This window comes from Gopherus flavomarginatus, chromosome 17, assembly GCF_025201925.1.
Source record: "Gopherus flavomarginatus isolate rGopFla2 chromosome 17, rGopFla2.mat.asm, whole genome shotgun sequence".
NCBI lineage: Eukaryota > Metazoa > Chordata > Testudines > Testudinidae > Gopherus > Gopherus flavomarginatus.
The window spans coordinates 1,311,898-1,336,376 of record NC_066633.1 but is presented as its reverse complement, the minus strand read 5'-3'; the positions used below and the strand labels follow the sequence as shown (position 1 = coordinate 1,336,376).

Sequence of the window (24,479 nt, the reverse complement as noted above, 5' to 3'; positions counted from 1 at the left end):
TGAAGCAAATACTCACCAGCAACTACACACCACACAGCAAGAACACCAACTCAGTAACCAAACGCTGCTACAAACCCTGGTGCCAACTCTGTCTACAAATCTATTCAAGGGACACCATCATAGGACCTAACCACATCAGCCACACCATCCGGGGCTCGTTCACCTGCACATCCACCAATGTGTTATATGCCATCATGTGCCAGCAATGCCCTTCTGCCATGTACATTGGCCAAACCGGACAGTCTCTATGCAAAAGAATAAATGGACACAAATCTGACATCAGAAATCATAACATTCAAAAAACAGTAGGAGAACACTTCAATCTCTCTGGTCACTCAATAACAGACCTAAAAGTGGCAATTCTTCAACAAAAAAACTTCAAAAACAGACTCAAATGTGAAGCTGCAGGACTGGAATTAATTTGCAAACTGGATACCATCAGATTAGGCTTGAATAACGACTGGTAGTGGTTGGATCATTACAAAACTTAAACTTAATTTCCTCAATACTGATTTCTCCCTACTGTTACTCACACCTTCTTGTGAACTGGCTGTAATGGGCCACTCTCGTACCACTTCAAAAGTTGTTTTTCCTCCCTTGGTATCCTACTATTAATTGATTTATCTCATTAGACTGACCTCACACTTGGTAAAGCAACCCCCATCCTTTCATGTATTTCTGCCTGTTCCTGTATTTTTCACTTCATGCATCTGATGGATTCTAGCCCATGAAAGCTTATGCCTAAATAAATTTCTTAGTCTCTAAGGTGCCACAAGGACTCCTCGTTGTTTTTAATGATCTCCCAGGTTGCCCCTGTCCTGACCACCATTTTTCTGGCTGAGGATTGGGAAGAGGCCCACCCATCCCTTGCTCACCTGTAAGCTGCTGGTGACTGAAGTCAGGAAATTGCCGTCCATGAAGCCTTGTGGTACAATCCTGGCTTCTGCAAAGACTTATGCACATACTTAATTAGATATGTGAGTTGTCCCATGGTCTTATTTCTGGCCTTCTGAGGGACCACGTGAATCAAGGGAGACCAATGTCATGGTGAATTTCTCAGCTTGGACTGGGGGCTCTGTGGTGCTGGCAACAGGATTCATTGTCGCTGTGTGTGTGTTAGCATTGTGTTCTGGAGTAGACCTTCGCAGTGCAGCACCCAACCACATGTGTAGATAAACTAAGTTATTTGATCTACTGGGTCAGTTGCAATAGTAGCTCCAGTAATCTGCAAGATGATAGAGAGTCCTAGCGACCTTGGCCTGCTGATTAGTCCATTGGAAGTTACTGGACTTTGTGGTGAGAGAACAGCATGTGAGCTGCAATCTGTGATGAGAAGTGTGAAGTGTTTTGCTGCAGGCGCTTACACATTTGTATTTCTTGATTTCTGACACACACACACACACACACCCCGCCGAGCTGATAATGTGCATTTCCTTCTCCTGGAGCACTGGCCAGGAAATGGCATTGATGACCTGCGGCTTTATTTATTCAACTCCCACTTACATCACTGGGACTTGTGTATTTCTGCTCTAGTGTTTGGGAAGGTTTACTCAGCTCCATTCAACCTTATCATGTGTTAGGCTCTGTCTACACTAGAGTTTAAAGATGTGGTGTTAGGTCAGGCCAGCGAACATGATCTAATTTACACTTTCTAAAAGGCCAGGTCTATCCTTCAGTTAAACCTGTAAAGCTCTGTCGATCAGGGGCGTGATTTCTTTTTATTAACACAGCTATGCTGGTATAAGCCTTAGCATGGATGTAGTTATGCCAGTGTAACTATGTACAACTGTTCTCACATCCATACAGCTAATGCCAATTCCCTGAACGAGTATAAGCACAGTTATACCAGTATAACCATGTCCACCATGGGGCAGCTTTGCCTGTTTAGCTGTACTGGCCTAACAATACCCGCAAAACCCTCTGAATGTACATAAGGCCTAACACTCTTGTCAAGACAAGGCAAATTGCACGTCAGCAGGTGCCAAAGTAGTCAAGGTAAAGCTTAGATTCCCCACTAGGTTTCAACTCAACCAAGTTAGCATGTGCTAAAGCAGTGGTTCTCAACCAGGGGTTATGCATGCTTGGTACACAGAGGTCTTCCAGGCGATACATCAACTCATCTAGATATTTGCCTAGTCTTACAACAGGCTACATAAAAATCACTAGCAAAGTCAGTACAAGCTAAAATTTCATACAATGGCTTGTTCATACTGCTCTATATACTGTACACTGACATGTAAGTACAATATTCAAATTGATTTATAATTATATGGTAAAAATGTGTAACAGCGTGCAGTGACACTTTGTTTGTATTTTAATGTCTGATTTTGTAAGCAAGTAGTTTTTAAGTGAGGTGAAACTTGAGGGGTACGCAAGACAAATCAGAGCCCTGGAAGGGGTACAGTCGTCTGGAGAAGTTGAGAGCACTGTGCTAAAGTTTGGCCTTGTCTTGACTGGAATGTTAGCTCACTCAATCTAACACTAACATCATCTAACGATGCATCTTTAAATCCTAGCCAAGACTGGGCCTTACCCATCTACTTTCCTCTGGGTGCAATAGGATATTTAAAGCTTAATCTGATGTAGTTCATGGGGTCATGGCACTGACCATAATGCGTCAGTTCTTGTCTCATTATGCACAGCTGTCACCAACACCAAATCTAAGGCTTTAGCCCACTTCCTGTGACACGAAGGCGCTTGTCTAACAACCCCGGAACCAAAATGACTCAGATGGAACTAGGTCGGATGGAATTCAAACCTTAGGTTATTTCAGTGCAAGTCGTCCCTGTGTGGACACTTTATTTGGACTGAGTGTCCTATTTCAATTTCCTTTGTCGATTTTTTGTTTTTAGTGATTTAAGAGAAATTGAAATAGGGCACTGGTAATCCAGAACAAGTGTCCACAAAGGGACTTGCACTGACATAACTACAGGTTTAAGATACAGCTAATTTAGTTATTTCAGTTCCTGTTTCTGGTTAGACCAGCCCAAGTTCTCATCGGTGCTACAGACTGTAACTGTGCTGAGCAGGTGGCAGCTGCACTGAAAGTGGGGCCCTTCCTTAGCTCAAGTGTAGCGAGGACCTAATGCAAAACGATAGCTTGCTTCATGGATGACGGTTGAAACCGATGATGTGGCTGCCTGTGACCATCAAAGATTCCATGGCGTTGGAACCCAGTATCCTGGCCAAAATCTAACTGTCTGCCTAAAATTCTTCCCTGTCGTAAAACTGGCTGTGAGCTATTAAGTAGCAGCTGCTTCACACCCCAGATGTGCCTGCGTTTTGGTGGTGGGTGAAGGGATCATGTATGTGTATCAGTTTGTATCAGCTTGCAATCCACTTTGTGCTGAGAATTGGTATGTAAATGTAAGAGTGCTATCAATAGCTACAGCTTTTTAGAATGAACTTGCAAACAGTCTTCCAATGGTATTTGAATTAAGGCTGCTGTAATGTCTCTCGCCATAGACTTTGTAGCTTTATTTCTCCTTTGGTACAGGAAGTTACTGAGGGGTTTTAATTTTTCAGTTTTATCTTTGCTGAATGTCGTTTTGCCTTTGTGGTAACAAGTTAGTGTCAAAAGTGTGGCGCATGTGGTTGAAGGAGGAAATGATAAGAAAATTGTTCTCCCTGCCATTCAGCTTTAGGGCTGTGCTGTATCCACCAAGTAGATTATCGGATCTGCTCCACTCTCACACAATTTGTTCTTGAAGTTATTTGTTTTTGAATTTGTAAAACTTTGTTTTCTAGTTTATCTTAGTGTTCCATTCTTTAAACTAACAAAGATTCACCCTTAGAGTGTGCAAGTATGTTTGTCCTGTGCCTGTGGTCAGGGCATACAATGAAATACTGGAAATGGACAATAAAGCTATTATAAATATACGTGTAGAGTAAACCAATACAAATGAAGATGACATACTATGAAAATAAGGTGGGAGAGAAAGATAGGGAAGGAGAAAGGGAAAGAATGTGTTTATAAAGATATAAACACAGGGGATTAGGATACCAGTCAGAAGGGGAGGTCTGTATATCTGTTGATCTGTGACCTAAGGGAAGTTAGCAAAGGCTGTGAAATGAAGTCTTATGGGAGAAGCTAGGATAAAAAGAACTAGACTCAGCTTTGATCTAGTTGGACAATGTAACTTGTTTCAGTAATGAGCACTGTTAGCAACCCCCTTAAGGATCCTGGGTTTTCCCAGAAACTCAGAAGACTCTTTTGAAGGGATCTAAGCCACTAGAGCATGTTTCCTGAAAGCACTCTGCTTCTTCCAAATGAGGAATGTTTGTGTAGGCAGATAAAGGCTCTCAGTTAAAGTCCACAGGTCCAGTGAATAGAATCAGTGTCTCCCTGATTGTGTGCTCCTCAGCCCAGGTGATCAGCAGTGTTCTCTCCAAAGCTGGACCCAGAGCTAAAACCCCCTAAATATTGTGTGTGTGTTTGTAGAAAGGGGTCAAAAGATCCTCCGACTGGGGATCCTATTTCAGTTTGGGTGACCTTTGCCACTGAATGCTTGTTTGATAGTCATCCTTTTGAAATATTCTGTCCTGATAAACCTTCTGCTATTGGCCCCCTGCCTCCCTCTCTTCACTGCTGTGTTGGCCACTCTTAAGGCTGAAGATTTCTCTAGAATGGGCTACAGCAGGATCAGGCTGTGGGCTGCTGGATCTGTTTTCTTTTCAAAGGCCAGCAGTCTATTGGCTCAGAGCCCGGTGTGGCAGGAAGTCCAGCCCAGCTGATTAATGTCTTGTCCACAGGTAAAGTCTCAGACATCTTGACCCTTGGCGGGTTTGCGGTATGGAAGTCCCAAGGTTGATCTCTGCTGCATGGCCCCTATAGAGCACTGCCAGGCAAGCTGTCTGCAGTAGGATGGAGTTGAGACACTGGTTAGTGTCCTCTAGCAGTGACAAAGGGTAGCGTGGGGGAACGATCAGGTTTTCAGAGGTTATTGCGAGTCTTTCCTAAAGGATCAGGCTCTTCCTCTTCCACCCCCTGCAGCTTTGAGGAGCTCTCAGAATGTGGTGTACTGTCTGGGTCACTGCAGTCATGTTCTCCCCATCAGCTGCCCCTTAGGATTACTGGAGAACTCTCCACAAGGCAGTGGTAAGAGGATCTCTCAAGTGAAGGGATGGTCAGGCTGACTCTGATATGTCGAACCCTGTGGGGAGAGAGCTCCCACTAACCAACCAGCAAGAAGCAGCCTGGCTCCTTATTATAGTGATGGATCAGGATGGCAGTGCTTGCATTTCCTAGGTGAATGCAGGCATTCACTCGTGCTGCGTCTGTTCCGCGGTGTGGGAGCCTGACTCCTCTTTGCCGCGGTTACCACAAGGAAAATGAAGAGTTGGCTTAATTATAACGATGTGTGACCCTGCTCAGGGTGAGCTGCTGATGCAAATAGTGATGTGGAAATCTCAGGGAAGAACTTGTCTACTTCTTCCCAGCCATCTACGTGCCTCCCTCCACGCTCTCCTTTGCATGTGGAATATCCTCTCCTCCTCCAGGCCCCTCTCTGCTGTGATGCCGACAAGAGACTGGCCAGCAAATAATAGTCAGCTTGAAGGCCGGTTGGGGATGGTTGTTCTGGACTTACTTAATAATAAAATCAGCACTATGAACAATGTCTGTCAAAAGTGTATTCTCCCAGCCTTGGCCTGTTGCTTGTCGACATAGATTTTGAGCTTTCCAGGCAGGGACCAGTCCCCCTGTGCATGTGGGCAGCCTAGAGTGCAGGTGCTACTGGAGTGCAAGAGATGGTGAGTGAGCTCTTTGGCAGGCAAATTCCCTCTCCCCCAACGAGCAGCGATTTGAATCTGTCCTCCTAGAGCTCGGCATCTTCGGTCTCTCAGCCAAGACGGACTGGATGTGCACAGGGCATTTGGACTGACCTAAAGAGAGAATGCTTCCCGCTAATGGGAAAACGATCTCTTAATTGATTTGATCTGTTCCCAAAGCGACCCTGCTCAGGATGGAGTGGGAGTAGGGGGCCTTTCCATACAGAATTATACAAACACTGAGGGTAGCAAATGGGATTATAAAATGCAGTTCTCAGCTGCAGTGCGTCTAGCAGGACTGCAGGTCAGCTTTGCATTATTTAAAGAGAAGCTCGCTGTGATAACAAGCTGTCTAATAGAAATGTTTGCGTAATCCTCTATCTTCATTTAATCCATTCTCTTATTGTTAAGGAAAAAATCACTATGAGTTCAGCCATATGACGGTAAAGCAAGCAAACTTAATTCATGTCCTCCAGGGAGGAATGAAGTGTAACCAATTGTGTTTGCCCAGCCAGGGTCTCCTCTGTGACCTGTGTAAAGTTCACAAAAATATTTTTCTGCATTCCCAGTGGACATCCTCCATACCCATTGCAGGTGCATCCCAGGACCATCCCGAAGATGAGAAATTGCCCTAAATAGGCAACCTGCAGCCCAGCAGAGCTGGCTGAATAATCCTAGTGCTTCTGTGACATGGCGCTGTAGCGACTCGGCCCTGGTAGCAAAGTGCAGGACTCATCAGAGTGCACGTGCTGGGCCCCTGGGCAAGGGAAAGGCTCCCGCTCCGTGTGAGCCGGGGTTTGGCAGCAGAACTGTAAGAATGGTGCTAGGCGTCGTACGTATGTCCATAGCGCAGTGTGTGATAGCCGAACTGCACCCCAGGGCACTAGCCGTCTGAGGGTGCGGCCCAAGCCCTTGATGGGGTGAGGGCTGCAGAGCTGGAATGCTTCCCAGAGCAGCTTGGTCTTCAGGAGGCTTGGGATGGAGGGAATGCTGGGAGTGTAGCGCACGCTGATTGGCAGCCCATGGTGGGCCGGTGGGTGCTGTGAAAGCTCTAAGGTCACTGCCTTCCCCGAGGTGGTCCCCTCAACCTCATGTGAAACCAACACATCCCTCTGGTTCTACAGCACCTTGCACAATGGAGCCCTGTTTGTGACCAAATGCATGTCTAGCCCCTGTTGTCTCGAGGAGCCAGGGCCCGAGTCTGTGCAGTCCTGCTCCATCGGGCCCGTATTGTTATGCACAGGTCTAGCCCAGTCTGGGTATGCTTCCCCCCGATAATTTGGAGCCTGTTTGCCAGGTTACAGTGCTGTGTCCTCACTGGCTGTGTCGTGGGGGAACTGGACTAGGATGGAATGTGTCATGCTGGCCACACTGTGCTGCTCAGCCAGGAATAAGAGCCAAGCTCTGGCCTTCCTTTGGGTGCGTGCGCACGTCTCCCTCGCTCCTGGAGACAGTATCACATCTGTGACTCAGCCCGGCAGCATCCAGCTCCTGCCATCTCCAAGGAGAAAGGCCTGTTTCTTTAGCTCTTAACCTCTGCTGTTACCAGTACAAAAGGGCTTTGTCTGAGCGGTGACAAAGTAAGGATTGATGTAGTTTCCTGCCCCTCGCCCGCCATGCTGTGAGTCAGACACCCACAAAAAAGCTTTGTGCTTTTGCTACATGGCACCTCATTGACAGAAGCACCTTTCCCCCCCCTAGATTGAGGGCGGATTCATTTCAGCCTTAATGGAATGAGAAGTGCATTTGTATTGAGCTACGCCCCAGGGTACCTCCAGAAGCTCCTGCTTGTGTATGTGGCTCCCTCCAGGATCTGAGACTTGTTCTGAGGGTTGCAGACAGCCCCCTGGGCTGGCCCTTGAGTCAGACAATGGGCTGCTAACTTCTAGGGTGACAAGTCTTGAAGGAAAACTCAACTCACGGATGCTCTGGCAAGTCTCTGTTCACTGCAGCATGGCCCATACCAGTGCAGCTGCAGCACTGCCAACGTCCCAGTGGAGACAAGGCCAGAGAAACACTGGTGTGTAGAATCCCTGGGCATCTTTCCCACTATGCAGAGTTCCCCCAGGAATCTGGATGGTTCCTCAGAATTATGTCCCCGGCAGAGTCCTCTGAGCCGTGCACCTTTCCCCGGTGCTCTGGTGGTAGAGGAGGGACAGGGGGCTTTGATGCTGTTGTTGTTTTTCTCTTGGGAGACACTTGGATTCTCTGATGGGGCCAGTCCGAGCAGTCAGATAAGCAGCAGCCTTGCCGTTGAGCCAGCGTGCTCCCAGGCAGAGGGCGTTGGATGGGACTTTCACGAAGCCCATGAAGGCCATTTCTGGGGTTATCAAGGGGGCTCCACAGAGCACCCAGCTTGTGCTGTCCCAAGAGTGAGTAAGCTCAAAGTCCTGTTCTCTGCTGCTCAGCTGCCGCAATGTTTTTTCTTCTGCTGGGGACCCAGCTCCTGTGGCCAGCCAGCAAAGGCAGATGCCTAAACTGTCCCTTCCCAGTGAGGCGTGGAGCCGCATTCTCAGCAGCATGACATTGGGAGAGTTGGTGCCTGGATCCCATGACATCCAATTCCATTTGGGAATTGTTGGATTCCAAGACCATCTACACAATGCAAGGGCTTAATAGCTTTGGCAGGTCAGGTTTGGGCTGTGGGACTGCAGCCATTCGCCTTCATACTGAGCTCTCTGTACCCTCCTTTACTCTGCTCCCACTGCTGAGCCTCATGCCTGGCAAGCATCCTGCAATACCGAAACCACACAGCAGCGCTACATGTGCCTTTGAGGAAGTGATCCCTCCTTTACATGTGCAGGAAGCTGGAACTTCATGTTTTCTCTGAAACCGTGATCTCCTCAGGGTCCAATGGCTGCTGGCAATGTCCATAGCAAAATAACTTGATGTGGGTAGACTTGAGAGCTACTAATAAGAAGAAGTGTATTTTTGATCCTGGGTGCAATAAAGCAAGAAGTGTTTTCAGCCAGTGACTGAGAGTGAAGACTAGGGGGACTACACAGATTGTTCATGAGGCACACCAGAAAAGTTCAGCTCCACCAGAAGCCATGGTTACAAGGAGCCCCGGTAATTCTGGAATTGCTTGGGAAATTTGCTTCTCCTTAGATGCTCACAGCTCACGAGGGGCTTATTTTCAATTTTAAAAAAATTCTGTTAATGATTTTCACTAACTCTTATAGACTACAGCAGTCTTCTGTCCGTGCAGCTGCTTCTCACTAAGCCCTTAGTTCCGTGGGACCCCAAAACTGCAGTGCAGGGATAAACAGCGTCCGGGGCCAGCATCTCCCTGTAATTCTTGAGGTTAAAAAGCTGCAGGCGGCTTGAGCTACATTTCTGTGTGAGCCAGTTAGACAATGCTGAGGAACTCTGCTAGACATAGAAAGAAAGAGAGCCGTCTGGGATGGGGGGAAGTGGTGACCCTTCCGTGCCCTGCTCTAAAAGGGGCACTGAGACAAGGGCTGAGTGAAATGAGCCAGTGTAACTCATTGGTGTGGAGGATTCTGATGACAAACTGTATTCTGCATCTCCTGACTTCTGTGCATTTAAAATTTCAAGCTAAATGTTGTGCCAACTTGTGGGGAGGCGAGGGGATGCAGTGGTGAAGTGGCTGAACTCTTTCGTTCTGAAATAGCGCTGGCTGGACACTAGCAAACGTTTTCAGAAAGGTTCACAGAAATGTTCTGGTTTTTTCATTGAAAAGCAAGAAAGTTTCGAAAGAAATGAAGTTTTTATGCAAAACTGTCCATTTTGGGGAAGTCCATCTGTGCTTAAATTGCTCGTGCTGTCCCTGTGCAGTGTGACCGGGCAGGCTTTCCCTAGCTCTGTAGCGCAGGATTGCATGCCAGCTCTCCTCCTCGGAGCCAGCGGGTCTTAGGAGGTGGGATGGGGCTGTGGCATAGTTTGCAGCAGAGTGACTCCTAGGTTGGCGTGTTAGAGAGGCTGAGGAGGAGAAGCTGCTTCAGGCAAATCACATGCACAAACAAGCAGCTGGTTTGTTAGCTGCCTAGAGGAAATGGCTTGGGGCAAAATTTTCAAAGGCTGCTAGTTATTTTTGGACATCCAGTGTGAGTCGCCTCAAAGGGATGGGTGCCCATTTCAAAGGATGATTGCTTAGCGCTCACTGGAAATGAGGCCTCCCCAAATCACCACTCACTTATGAAAATTTGTGGCTTTGCTGGTTTGTGGGTGTTTTCAAGGGCAAGATATTGTCAGCTCCATTCTGAGCCTTTCAGGAGAGGAGTGCCTGTAGTGATGTCCGATCCCATTCCGGGTAGCTGCTTAGGAGGGAGTAGGGATGATGTTTGCCACAAATGGAAGGAAGCAAAGACTTTTTCATCCCAGCATTCTAGCATGTCAAGTCCTGGCACTAGACCTGAGGGCTCAGCCTGTGTTCCCCTACTGCCAGTAAGCACTGCCACGTCGGTATCAGCCTTTGCTGTTGCGTTTGAATGCAGCAGTAGCTGGTGATATGGAAACACTTGAGTGGAATAGACACCCTGCCCCTTTGCTTAGATAGCAGTCACCATTCTGAAATCTGCTGAGGGTATCTTTTCCTTCGTGACCTAGGGAATATCATTATTTCTTTTAAGGACAGTGTGGATTCTCCTAAGAGCCGTTAACATCAACATTTGTTACATATCAAAAGAAATTGATGGGCATCAGTAGGTCACTAAGCTATTGTGAGCAACTTGGAAATATGTTCATCAGTAAACATATCTACACATCTCTATGCAAATTACATATTCTGTATTTTAATTCATATTATGCGGTGTCATCACTGCACAGTTTATGCCTTCCGTTATGAATTGTTAATTGCAAAGCATTTTGGGAAGTTGGTAGGTTGCAGTGTTTTGAACCGCAAGCAACAGCATTGGGTTTTGGGTTGGTTTTTGTATATAACTAAATATGAGAACCATTTTGCTGGAAGTTGGCGGCTGTGGGTGGGCTGCAGTCTCTCTATTCTAAGGGCTGCCTTCATTCTCCTGAGCTGACTGTGTGAAGCTGAGTCTGTATGCAAAATAGAAGGGGAAAACACCAGGATTCAAAATGCAAAGTCCTATCTCCAGATTGCTAGAAGCTTGAGTAGTCTAGAAAATGAAGGAAGCTGCATCTCCGTTTCTTTGCATTTTCAAGAAATTGGTCCAGGCAATGAAGCAGAACTCTTCCTGACACCAATTGCTTCATTGACATCATAGGCGGATGCTGACTCTTGGGGTTTTGCCGAGTGGGGATACTACAGGTACGCTGACTCTACATGTAGCACTGTTATGTAGGACACCAGAGTCACCTTTTATTGCCTGGAGCAAGATGCTTGCTCAACTCGGCAGTATGAAGTATACACACCAGCACTCACCTCTGCCTGGTTTAAAAGCGATAAGTAACCAGCCCTGAAGAGGCTGGGGTTTAATTGCTGTGAAAACGCTACTGAATGAGGTAGCTTTTTGCACAGCTTGTCTGGCTTCCCAGCAGCGACGCTCTTTTACACTCCATGCTGCCTTTTCATCTCTTGGCGTCGGGGTGGTTTCCTGGAGCATTCCTACCTGGAAGCAAGAGAGGACTTGCCTGAATTGGCTTTCTTGGCAGGATGCCACATGCTCAGGCAATGGCTCCGTTCCCCCCAGCCTTGCCTGGACTCTGCCCTCTCTCCTTCTCCTCCACCCCAGCTAGAATTCTGTCACAGCCCTCTCACCTACTACTGGGACCTGTCTGGCGCACGCATCTCCCCTGACTGCACCCTCAGGCTCTCGGGCCCACTCCCCCGCGATGCTTGGCACACCCCACCCCCTCCCCTCAAAGTCACTCCAAACCCAGCTACGCTGTGCATGCAGATGTCTCCAGGCCTGGCCCATCGCACAGCCTGGGCCTGTTTGCGCCTCCCTGCTGTCTCAGCTGTGGGGGACAGGCATGTCATTCGCTGTCCCAGCTGCTGTACAGTGCTAGATATGTGATGAACCAGGTGCCAGAAGGGAGGCAGGCTCACAGTGCAATCCTCAGCTTATCTGATACTGAGCTGCAACGGGGAGCCTCAGGGTATGGCTACACTTGAAATTTCAAAGCGCTGCTGCGGCAGCGCTTTGAAGTGTGAGTGTAGTCGGAGCGCCAGCGCTGGGAGAGAGCTCTCCCAGTGCTGCACGTAAACCACATCCTCTACGGGTGTAGCTTGCAGCGCTGGGAGCCGCGCTCCCAGCGCTGCGGCACTGATTACACTGAGGCTTTGCAGCGCTGTATCTTGCAGTGCTCAGGGGGGTATTTTTTTCACCCCCCTGAGCGTGAAAGTTGCAGCGCTGTAAAGTGCCAGTGTAGCCATGGCCTTAGAACAGAGCAATTCAAAGTAGCTTCCTTCCCTCCAGGAACGGCAGGACCACCTGGGCCTGGTTGAATCACAGGGGTCAGTTTGCGTTTCATTGGGTGATGGGCTCAGGTTTTCTTCCGGGCACTCGATGGGGACCAGCCCAGGCTAAACATTCTGGAAACAATCAAGTTAATCTCAGAAGAGGCTGTTGGCCTGAATTCCTGACCTATCAGAGAGGGCGCAAATGTAAGTTCTTATCAAAAGCAAATTCCTTTTTAAAAATGCTTGAAAGCTTGAGTGCTTTAAAATGCGAAAGGTGTGTGTGGCCATAGTGGTGGGTTGCTCCAGCACACAAACGGTGCTCTGGATGCGCATGCTAGGTTTTCTGTCTAAGGGGCTGTCTGCAGTGTAGCTCTCTAACTCTGACTCCCTGTTTCAGGCACAGTCCATAATGCCTGAAGTCCGAGACCTTTCAGATGCCTTGCCAGACGTGCCAATGGATCCTATCACAGGCGTTGGGGTGGTTGCATCTCGGAACCGGGCACCTACAGGTTACGACGTAGTAAGTAAAGCTGATAATGCCTTGGCAATATTGTTAGTTTGTCCTTTGCTTTGCAGAGAGCAGTGTCTCCTCCAGAGAACGGGCCAGCTATTTGTGTGCTCACCTTGAAGAACGTGTTCTGGGGTTCATTTTTTTGCCAGCCACCCTCCCCCAGGTCTTGGCTTTGGAAGTATTTTAGCAATACTTTCCGTGTGCAGTCATGTTAGTGCATCTCCTCCCCGCTACTGGCATGTCATGCGAAGCACAAGACTTCTGTAATTACCTGGGGGAGGGCTTTCCAGAAACAGCTGGCCAGTATGGCACACAAATGTAGTAATCCTAGTAACACTCATCTTGAACGGTTCCAAAGCACGGCACAGATTATATCTACGTATAAATGAATCCTGTATCAGCTATTTAACATCACACCTCAGCATGTTGCAACTTTTCAGGCTGGAAAGCTAAGAATTCTACATCCAGCTGAAACTGCAGGGAGAACTTAGCCAGCAGAATGCGACCCTGCAAACCGGACTCTGGTAGGAAGCTGGGCAGCTGGGAGAGGTACTCAGCTACTGTAGTGTTGAGGCCATAGAAGTATCTGCATGGATAGACAGATGTGAGTGCTTAGCAGCTGCTTAGCTCTTAGGTCGATTGGTCAAATTGCTTTGGAACCAGAACAAGATTTTTTCCTGAGGCCAGTGACCCAACCAGTGAAAGATTCTAACATTAAATGTGTATAGCTGTAAATTGCAAACGTAGCTACCCCATCAAGGCAAACCAGTCGTCCATCTGTTCCCCTCCTCCTGCTCTTTCCACAGTGCAGCACGCCAGCCGATCATCAGCCCTCAGCAGTGTCTAGTTAACTGCCTAGCCCCACTCACTCCTTTCAAAGCACTGGGTTGGGGCGAATAAAATGTAAAAGGGAAGGAAAGGGCTCAGGGCAAAGTTGTTTTCCCAGAGCCAAGTGAATCCTCATCTAAGGCAGCCGTATGAGCTTTTCCTCCAGTTCCAATGTAATTTACACCAAAGTACAGTAACTGGGCACCAGTGAGCCTCACAGCACACTTGCTGCAGCTGGCAGGTTAACTGACTTGAAACAGCAGATGTAACTGATGAGCCAACTAAAGGGTAAAATGCAGGGAGACAGAGTGCCGCTGCAGCAGAGGGGCCTGGGAAGTCTTGGGGAATATTTGGTCTGTATTTGTTTGCTTGCAGCCCCTCACCAGGGCCTTGAGTGGCATTTCCCTCAGTGTCTGGCTGATGTGATGGGTGGGCTAGGCAGGGCTTTGCAACTTCTGCTGCGTGGTGCATAGTGTATCATGGTCCCGCTCTGTAACAGCATCCCCTTTTTGAACCAAAGGCAAATACCCTTTCAGCTCGCTCAGCAGGAGCCCTTGTGTGCCCATCCCGATGGCAGGTGAGTGAGTTATCTGCACCACCTTCCAGAGCTCCCAGGATATCAGAATTAAAGATCACCTGGAGCGAGGATAGCCATGGGGAGGTGGAGGGGGTGGAGTGGGGCCAAATAGTCTTTTCCATCGTACGCTTTTCCTTGTAACTTGTTTGAGTTTGTGCTTGGAGACTATGGCTAGGTGTCCTTCTTGCAGGGAGCAGGCTCCTCCCTTCGCCCTGTGTCAGGTGAACATCCACTTGGTGCTCCCGTGGGAGAGGCAGTTCCCATTGCAAGGCAGCTCTGGCTTGGGCTCTCTCTGATCCCAGTGCAGTGCCGGAAGGTCCATGAGGACGGAGCCCTGCAGATGATGTATGAAGTTTCCTGTTTACATTAGTCTGTTTCTTTCCGCCATGGGTTTCCTGACAAGTGAACGCAGGCTCACATTCTTCGGGCTTGAAAGAGGCTCTTAAACGCTAACCTGGTGCTGCAGCATTAGAGATTAATTGCTGGTGATAGTGCTTGGGCGTTTCCGCTCAGCATTTCAGTCAATGGCTTGTTAACCCCAGCTGCCTCTTGCTCGGCACAGTGCTTGGATCTGGGGATCTGCAAATCGCACTAACCAAAGGCTTGTCCACACGTAAAACGCTGCAGCAGCCTAGCTGTGCAGCTGCAGCATGTCAGCGTAGACTGGGGTCAGCAACCTTTCAGAAGTGCTGTGCCGAGTCTTCGTTTATTCACTCGAATGTATGGTTTCGCGTGCCAGTCATACATTTTAATGTTTTTAGAAGGTCTCTTTCTATAAGTCTATAATACATAACTAAACCATTGTTGTATGTAAAGTAAATAAGGTTTTAAAAAAATGTTTAAGAAGCTTCATTTAAAATTAAATTAAGATACAGAGCCCACCCTCCCCCCCGTCCGGTTGCCAGGACCTCGGCAGTGTGAGTGCCACTGAAAATCAACTAGCGTGCCGCCTTCGGCACGCATGCCATAGGTTGCCTACCCTGGTATAGACGCTGCCTACGCCGAAGGGAAGGGCTCTCTGCTTGTAATCCCTGCCCGAGAGGTGGTAGCTAGGTGGACGGCAGAATCCTCCTGTCGTCGGCGCTAGCACTGTCTCCGTGGGGACTTAGGTTGGCTTAACTACCCGCTCAGGAGGGTGGATTTCTCACTGACCTAATTGTCTAGCCCAGCCCTAATTAAGGTTCCCACACGCCCTGGGACTGCGGCGAGCATGAGACCAATCGTGGCCCAGATCAGTGAACTCTCTGTTCAAGGCCACACAACGCTCCAGGAAACTGTGGGAGCTTTTCCATCGACTTTAGTGGGCCTTGGATCAGGCCCCTGGTAAATGGCCGAGCCAGGAATAGATCCCACAGGAGTTTGCCCCCTCCTCTTGCCAGATGACGACACGGCCACCCCACTAGCAAACGTGCGCTGGGGGAATGGGCCTGCCCCTGCTCTGCTTTGGAATGGGCTTCCCAGTGTTAGTGAGTGGGTTTGTGGGTGCTAAGGGAGAGTGGAGAGAGGGGGGAGGGTGAGGGTGGCAGGGTGACTAGGCCTGGTTGTGCAAGGGAGCTGAGGCAGTGATCTGGGAGCTCAGGTGCTCCCCTTGGACAGGAGTGAACAAGACTCTTCTGGCACATACCCTGGGTCTTGGCCTGCAGCTGGTTTTAAGCACCCTGTCAGAGGTGAGCTGCTCCCAAATGCACAAAATCTCCATCCGTCGCCTACAGCAGATCACTCTCCTTGCCCTGCTGCAGGTGCCGTGCAGGGCTCTAGGACGCCCTGCGTTTCTCACGTGCTCGCCGAGCGTTGCCATGTGCGGCAGAGAGACGGGTTCGGGTAGGTCTACAGTGCAATTAAACATCCTGGCTGACCCAGCTCAGCTAACTCGTCTTGTGAGGCTCGGGCCGTGGGGCTGAAAATGGATGTAGACACTAGGGCCTGGGCTGAAGCCCCAGCTGTGGGACCCCCAGGAGGGAGCGTCTGTCATGTGAGTGTGACTCAGGGCAGGGTGTGGGGCACATGGACCAGAAAAAACAGCCCTGGGGTCCTCTCCTTTTAGTGCTTCCCCCCTTTTCCACCAGACGTGGCATGCTCCCTCGTGACTCAGCATGGGCTGGGGCATGCAGGGTGGGGTGCTGAGTGCCGGGGGGGGCGGGGAAGAATAAATGACATTTCCTGGGAAGATGCTGGGAGGTTTAATGTGTGTATTTGGGAACTGCCTTTCACTTGAGCTGCTCCTGCTCAGCTGACGGGGGGCTCAGAGAGACATGGCCAGATGGGGCAACTACATAAACTTCAGCTCCCAAGGTTGTTCCTGTATGCAGAACCCTGACAGGCCATTGTCCGTCTCGGCTATCGCATGTATCTCAAGCTGAGCAGTGTGCAGCCAGCAATTGCAATACATTCCTTTCTGCCATTGACTCGGACAGATTCTTTTCCTTGGCATTTAGTTTCCTGACCCCTTTTGATTACATTCCTTATCTGCATAAGATGTGAACGTGTTACAGACATTCCTTCATGTTATAGACTTACAGCAGCATTAACTCTCTGAACTCCTTTAGACAGCTGAGAGGAAGAAACAAACTAATTTTTGCTCTTTGGATCTACCCTTGAGGGACACTTAAAAGCTGTTAAAATCGGCCTGACCAAAGATCCTTGGTGTATTTGCTGCTCCCCAGGGACCCAGATGTTTATAGATTTTAACATTATCTGGGCAGCTCATAGGTAATTTTTAAAGGCCTGGGAATGAAGTCCCCAAACAAGCTAAATGTTATGCCTAAAAATTCAATTAAAATCAACCACAACAAATTCCTCTTCCTCCTCCAAAATGAGAACTACTAAAAACAGAGGCCTTGTCTAGACTTGTGCTAGATAGGTGGCATAGAACAAGCAGCAAATGATTCCCCTGTCTGTCCTTTGCTCTGAAATCGCTCCATGGTAGTTGCACATGCAATGGCCCCTGCCCGGCTGTCCTCACTGGGAACTCTTGCCTGGACAGAGAAATGTGCAGCTGTTGATTCTGGCTCTGTCGTTTGGATTTCCCTCAGGCATGTTCTCTATTTCAATCTCATGCATTTTAAAAGAACATGATTCTCCCAGGGGTTCTCTTTTCCCTGTGGGTCTGTGGAAGGAAACTCTAGCCACCTGCTTGTCGTGAGTCCTCCTACAACTGCAGAGTCTGACAGCTTAGGAAAATGACTTCGCTTTAATTCTTGTGAATTCAAAATAGCAAAAGAGACTAAAAATTCTCTCTTCAAGTGCAGAGTTTAACCTCAGGGATGGTTGTTGGATGAAGCAAATTATTGCTGGGACCATCCGTGATTTAAGAGGAGGCTTTGGGGTTTGATCCTGGAGGGCATTTTCCATGGGGGAATGAGAGGACGTCTTACATTTTCTTTGTCTTTGCATTCATTCCTTTGTCTTTTCTTTTTCGTTTTGTTCTGTCCTGCTCATTGCTTCCCAAGGCCGCAGGAGGGACATCCTGCCTTCTTCCCTGTTCCCTTTCAAACCTTCCACATCTCCTGTCTCAACAGCTTCTGCAGAATCAGGCCACCGTAAGGGCCTCTGCCTCTCGCTCTCTGCTCCACTTCTTTTCTGGTCTCCTGCTCTCCCTTCTCCTGCCCCAAGTGGTGGGCAGATTGGTAGCTGCCTAGGTCTGAGACACACCATGACCGGTGACCAAGATCTCCTGAGATCTGTGGCATGAAGGGCTCTGGCACCTGCAGCCAAGTTCAGTTAGGGGATGTCTGCACTCTGGGGACTATACCAGCATGGCAACGTCAGCATAGCCCCATAGCATAGATGCGTCTACGCTGACAACGTTTGTCAGCTGGTGAAGGGATACCTGCTCACTGAACAAAGCTGTGTCAGTGGAATCCCTCTTCCAGGGACGTAACTGTGTCTGCACTGGTGGTTATGTTGGCTTGCTACATCAGCCAGGGGTGTGGATTTAACTTTTCAGTGTAGATCAGTGCCGCTGTGATCCTGGGGTGCTGCTGCTTGCATAGAGAAAGTGACAATGAGTGTGCACTGGGGCCTCCAGGAAAGAGTATGTGCACAGGAGCTAAGCAAGTTCTGCAGCTGATAGCCTGGTTTTAAAGAAAGACACAAGATACGCCAGTTTCCTGGAAAGAGGCATGCGGCCATGGGCGGCAGCTTTGTAGAAATGTTGGTGGTGCCTAAACTCCGCCCTGCCCAAACTCCGCCCCCCCCACCTGCCCAAGGCTCTGGGAGGGAGTTTGAGTGGGGGAGGAGGTCTGGGGTGCAGGGTGCAGGCTCTGGGAGGAAGTTTGGGTGCAGGGTGCAGGTGCTGGGAGGGAGTTTGGCAATGGGGGGGGTGTGGAGGGAGGGGGTGCAGGCTCTGGGAGGGAGTTTGGGGGAGGAAGAGGGTGCAGGGGTGAGGCTGGGTTTGGGCTGGGGATGAGAGGTTTGGGGTGTGGAAGGGGGCTCAGGGCTATGGCAGAGGGGTGGGTGTGGGGTGAGGGCTGTGGGGTAGGGCTGGGGATGAGGGGTTTTGGGCTCAGAGCTAGAGCAGAGGGAGGGGAGTGGGAGGTGAGGGCTCTGGCTGAGGCTGAGGGGGATTGGGGTGCTGGAAGGGCTCAGGGCTAAGGCAGAGGTTTGGAGTGCAGGGGGATGAGGGCTCTGGCTGGGACTGGGGAAAAGGCGTTTGGGATGCTGGAGGTGCTCCGGGCTCGGGCAGAGGGCTTAAGGTGTGGGGGGTGAAAGCTCTGACTGGGGGTATGGGCTCTGGGGAGGGGCAGGGCTGGGGTTGAGTTTGGGTTGCAGACAGTCTGCTCCGGGACAGTGCCCAGAGAGGAGGATTCCTCTCAGCCCTTTCCCTGCCGACAGCAGCAAGCTCTGGGGGAGGAGCCCCCTTTTCCTGCCCCCTCCCCAGCAGCACACTCACTCCCACCACTGTCACTGCATGTGCTCTTTGGGCCCCACTCAGGTCCAGGAATCTCCCTCGCCTCCCCCGAGGTGGGTGCCAGGGGGTGCTGCGTGCGCCTCCTCCCCTGCTGTTGCCCCTGACTGTAGCCTCAGTGGGGGTCGGCGATGGGGCTGCCGCCTTGCCCAGCATGAGGCAGGAGCAGTGACTGGGGGGGGGGGGGGGCTGTGCTGGTGGAGGGTCCCGCCGGAAAAGGGAGGAGTCTGAGGGGGAAGTGCAGGCTCAATCAGTCTGCCCTGGCAGTTGATATAGGGGGGCACTAGGACCCTGCGGCAGCAGTTCTGCAGGGAGGCAGCAAGGAGCTGCACAGAAGAGGCAGGGATGCTCTGCTCCCTCCGGGGTCCGGGACATGCACAGGGCCAGCAAGAGGGGGCCGGGGGACACTCAGGGGAGGCACAGGGGGGCAGCAGGTGGAGCCGGAGGGGAGACCCGGCCCCAAACATTGGTGGAGCTGGGCCCCTGGGCTCTGAATATTGCTGGTGCCCGGGCACCACGTGTGTATATAACTCGCCACCCATGCATGCGGCAGTAGGTCAGAAGTCACAAACTTAGCTTTACAGGAGCCCACTGGACCACAATGCTAGGAATTGACCCCTTACATCTCCATGTGAGCTTGTCCTATTAAACAATTGGGCTGCTCAGGCCACACACCTCCCATGTCCTCTCAGGGCTGCTACGAAGGCCCTGCAGTGTTTTTCAGAGAGACGTTTTTGTTACGCAGGGAGCAGATCTGGAGTGCAACAGGCCACACTCGACAGCCTCAAAGTCACAGCAGGTGACCCTTGGGAGGTACCCTGTTTCTGTGGAATAGTCCAGGAGATGACCGCTTACCTGTCACCTGGAATAAATAAATATTCCAGTGAGGTTATTCCTTCACATAGAGAGGAGACAGGGGAAAGTTGGCCCTGAATTCTTAGCACGGTTCACGCTGAGCCAGGAAGCAGTGCTTAGGTTTCAATGTCATATCAGTTGTGTGGTTAACTTTCATCAAAGGTTCTGTGAAATACAACTTCCAGAATTATTCTGCAATAGCTGCTTCTTTGGCTGCTGTCCTGACACTGCTGAATGTTCATGGCTTTATCCAGGCACGAGGAGTCTTAACTCTGACCAGCAACATCACAACGAAATGACCTGCAGATGGCAGGGTTGGTATATTGTATTGTGTGGATTTTTTAAGAATAAGAAAAAAACGATAATATACTCAGTGGCTTAGAAAGGGTTGATCTAAAGTATAGAACAAATGGAACAGTGTCAGTCAGACGCTGCCTCAAATATCACAGGAGTTCTGCATTCTGGGAAGTGGCAACTTTTCCATTTGTCTTAAAGCCCCTAGGTGCATTCAGCCTGTTATGTTGCTCACCTGCATCAATATCCCCAAGCTCTATCATGCCTAGCAAACGCCTTGCACATTAGAATGAGCCATTTATGTGGACTGATCCCTGTTCTGCTTGCAGGACACAACTTGCCATATCCATCCTTATGAAGTTCATAAGGGCATAAGAACGGCCAGACTGAGTCAGACCAATGGTCCATCTAGCCCAGTATCCTGTCTGCTGACAGTGGCCAATACCACATGCATCAGAGGGAATGAACAGAACAGGGCAGTTTGTCAAATGATCCATCCCCTGTTGTCCAGTCCCAGCTTGTGGCAATCAACTGATTAGGGATACCCAAGTTCAACATAGTGGCTTTGGTGCAGTGCTCTCCAGTAAAGATCAGGGCTGTTCCAATGGCACCTTTCTGTTACCAGGCCTGTCACTGATAGTTCTCTCAGGATCTGAATTATTGCTTCTCTGTCTTTCTCCTGAACCCTCCTAAGGATGGTCCATAAAAATGTTCTCTGAAGAGGCGGCTCTCCGTGCCTGGTTGCAGAGAAAGCCTGGGCTCTTCTCTTACGTAGTAAGAGGTGGGGCTTCTGCTGTGAACAGAAATTAAACTGTGAAGATGTTTGTGTCTTTCACTACTGGAAACTTTAATTTTTTCAGAGATTCTGCGTTCAGATGCAGTGAGATTGGATAGGACAGGTCAAATCCTGCGCTGATTTACACCCTGGGTTCTGTATTGTGAGTTAGTGAAGTCTGACCTGCTGCATTACAACAGTTCTTGCCCTAAGAGACCTGGGAACATGGAGTAGACCTTGGATTAGGGGGGTGCTGAGAACTCCTCTAAGCTACTCAGAGGAGACAGGAGACATACCCAGTGCATTAGCACTAGGGACACTGGTGCTACTTCCGCATACACAGCCATCTCTGCAGCTGGAGTGAAGAGACTTTGAAGGGAAAGGGGGAATTTCACTCTCAGACAGGCACAGCTAAGTCTCTGGTTAACTTTTCTGAGTGTGTGAACCAAGCGCAGCGATTCTGATACTATTGCAGTGAGTCTTTCTGTTGGAGAAAGGTGACTGTCACCTTTGTGAACTACCACAACTTGCAGTGCTCCTTGGAACTGATGTTCTGGGCATAAGGTGCTTTTTGAACGTAGTGAAAAACATTTGCACAACTGTTCACTGGTTCCACTCGGCCCCGCTTGCTGGGCATGTGAGCTTACCATTCAGGCATGCTCCTGCCCAACTACTGGAGCTGGGGCACCTTTTGGAGGGCAATTTCCTGCATCCCTGAAATGTAGCCCTCTTTCCATGTTTGCAGATGCTGTGCCCCTTGTGATGGAATGGTACCGAGTGTCGTAATGTGCTGACTTTCCAAAGCTGCCGTTTCCTTTTTAGAATAGTTTTTGTCAGGGATTCTTTAATCAACTGGCTCCCTCGAGACAATATTCTTAGAAGCTGGGGCTTTTTTTATCCCTCCACTTTACCTTGTGAAATGAACTAATGAGATGCTGAGAGAATTCGGGCCAGCGTTAATGAGAATAGGTAAGAGGAAGATGTACTGCACATACATTAACTGTATCTTGGCTCAGATGTCCCGTCTCTCTCTCTGTGTCATCTTTCCAGGTTGCACAAACAGCAGATGGCTTGGATGCTGACCTCTGGAAAGATGGCTTATTTAAATCCAAGGTCACAAGATACCTGTGCTTCACAAGATCGTTTTCAAAAGAAAATGTAAGTCCATTCGCCGAGTGACTGAACAATTTGCTTGGCACATTCTTGTTCCTAAACTGATTCAGTTTAGGGAGCCAGGATAATTCAAGCAGGTTTTTCAGCAAGTCCAGGTGAGTTTAGGGCCAAGCTACACTGATGGAATCTTTGCTGTGTGTTTGTTCTCTTAATCAGCTGTTTGTTCCTGGGTAAAGCAGCTCTCTGAAAGATTTGCAATTAACAAAATGGAAAAAAAAATCCCAGGAAAGTTTGTTTCATCCCTGCTCTTGCACTAGCATCTAGGACACACGCAATGGGGCAGCCCGTGCTAGCATGACTTTCCTACACTGACAACATAAGGAAAGCAAGCGTAAGAATTGAATCCCACAAGCCTGAGTGCTCTCCTGGTCCAGAGCATCATCTGCGTTTTCCCTGGGGGACTCACTTCCTCACCCTTCTCTGTCCTACTACAGTTCTTTAGCACTCACCCAGGGTTTTCAGTAGCTGTGTGTATGTCTGCCCTGGAATCACATCTTCCAACATGGATAGTCAGACTTTGTTCACAGTGTGCAGGCAGCAGCTGTCTGGTGTGCCTCTCCAGTGGACAGTGGGCAACTACATCCAGCCAGTCTTGATTGGTTATGCTCTAGACTCACTTGGGTAAGGAGCTGTTAGGCTGGGAAAGCCCATGATCTGATGTCTTTACTGACTGTTTTTATTTGTCAGATGAGTATAATCTAAAAACTTTATATTTTCTGGAGAAAAATATTTGATTTTGCTTTCCAAGTGCAGTGAGAGCCTCTATATAGGAGGTACTACTTCTGCTCTCTGTGTTTTGAATGTCAATATTGATTCAGTTTTCAGTATTTTTGCTAATAACAGAGATAGAGAAAGGCAGCCCCCAGTAGCCCAGTGGGATCCTGGTCCATAACTTAGGCTCCGAGCTGCTGTCATACAAATAAATAATAATAATTAATAATAGGCGGCTGATCATGGATCTTGACTTGAAAACCAGAGGATCCACCAACCCCCAGCCCCCGGCCTCGCTGTAAGCTGTCTAGTGTAACCATAGCCATGTTATTTTGACACGAATGACACTGGTTTAATTGGGTACAGTGTTGTAGCCATGTTGGTCTCAGGATATTAGAGGCACAAGGTGAGTGAGGTAATATCTTTTGTTGGACCAACTTCTGTTGAGGAGAGAAACAAATGTTTGAGCTCAAAAGCTTGCCTCTCTCACCAACGCAAGTTGATCTGATAGAAGATATTACCTCACCCACCTTGTCCCGGGTTTAGTTAACAGAACGAACCTGGTTAAGTCTCTGAGTTTCACTGTAGGGCTAATTTGTGATGTCATTTATTGGGAGCATCATTCTCAACTGTATAAAGAATCTTTGAGAGGATTTCTAATTTCCCAACATGTTGACATTTTCCATGTGTTGGTGTTTAAGTGTTGAGGACAGTGGGTTCTTTAACACTTTTACCTGAGTAAATTGTTTGCTGCACTCTGATAAATACACTCCATTGGATCAGCACTGACTCCAGCCATTTCAATAGTTAATAAACTTAGTGTGTTTTTTTCCTTCTGCCTATCTGGTATTGATGTGGCAGAGGAATCATCAGTTTAACTGACGTTAAATGTTAGTGTAAAACAGACAGACAGTAGGAATAATACAACATGAAAGATGCATTAGCAAAGACCGTTTTATCTACCAGTCACTGTGCCTAGACAAAATGTTAACTGACACATTCAGATTTTAGAAAATCAGCACTGCTCACTTTCAGCATCACCACTGTGTAGTGTTTAGATTGCATGGTATTGCTATGGAACTGTAAAGTTAAAAAAAAAACACTGTTCAGAAGGTACAAAGCCCCTAATCAACCTGCTTTATTTCAAAACCCCCCAATTCATAGACGCACAGTAATCAGACAGCAGTGGTTTTTCTGAAATATTTTGCTTGCCCAGATAAAAATTGTGCCTGGCAGTTTGCAGGAAGTAATGATAAAATACACTGGCGGGGTCTCATAGCTTAGAATGACATTTTAATTGCTTTTTGCATTTCTATTCATAAAAGCCACGTGACAACGAAAGAGGGTTTGTTTTTCTTCCACGTGTGAATCCAGAATATTGGCAGAATATTGGCTTTAAAGGGAACTGCAAAGGAAATGAAGTCTCTAAACAATTGTGGAGGCTGTCATACTAAATTGTTTTTTTAGTTCTTCAAACTTGATTAATAGGACAAGGCACTGGTTCAGAATTCATATGGATTCCAAATGAAATTTATCATTCCAAATGGCATGAGCTTTTGGAGCTAGCACCATATGTATTCAATATTAATTAGCAGAAGCATGTAATAACTTTGGCTGTGTCTACATTAGAGTCTTTCCTTAGCATTTCCCACCACTGTGACCATATAAACATCATGTGGCTTTCACAGCTGGACCATGCATCGGGCTTGTAGGCTTACAGTTCACTAGATGATGGTGTTTCTC

At 48.6% G+C, this 24,479-nt stretch overlaps 1 protein-coding gene across 6 annotated transcripts in view; it reads left to right on the top strand.

Moving 5' to 3' along the window:
• MVB12B (multivesicular body subunit 12B) overlaps window positions 1–24,479 on the top strand; it is a 100,758-nt gene that overhangs the window by 1,848 nt on the left and 74,431 nt on the right. For 2 of the 6 annotated variants that reach the window (XM_050926740.1, XM_050926741.1), the window contains exons 2-4: window positions 12,123–12,310; window positions 12,504–12,626; window positions 21,903–22,010. In XM_050926740.1, the coding sequence (XP_050782697.1) occupies window positions 12,516–12,626; window positions 21,903–22,010 (219 nt within the window). In that variant the 5' untranslated portion in view covers window positions 12,123–12,310; window positions 12,504–12,515. Of the gene's footprint in view, window positions 1–3,034; window positions 3,289–10,856; window positions 11,012–12,122; window positions 12,311–12,503; window positions 12,627–21,902; window positions 22,011–24,479 lie in introns of those variants that run through there. The other 4 variants (XM_050926742.1, XM_050926738.1, XM_050926739.1 and 1 more) reach the window with 3 other exon arrangements.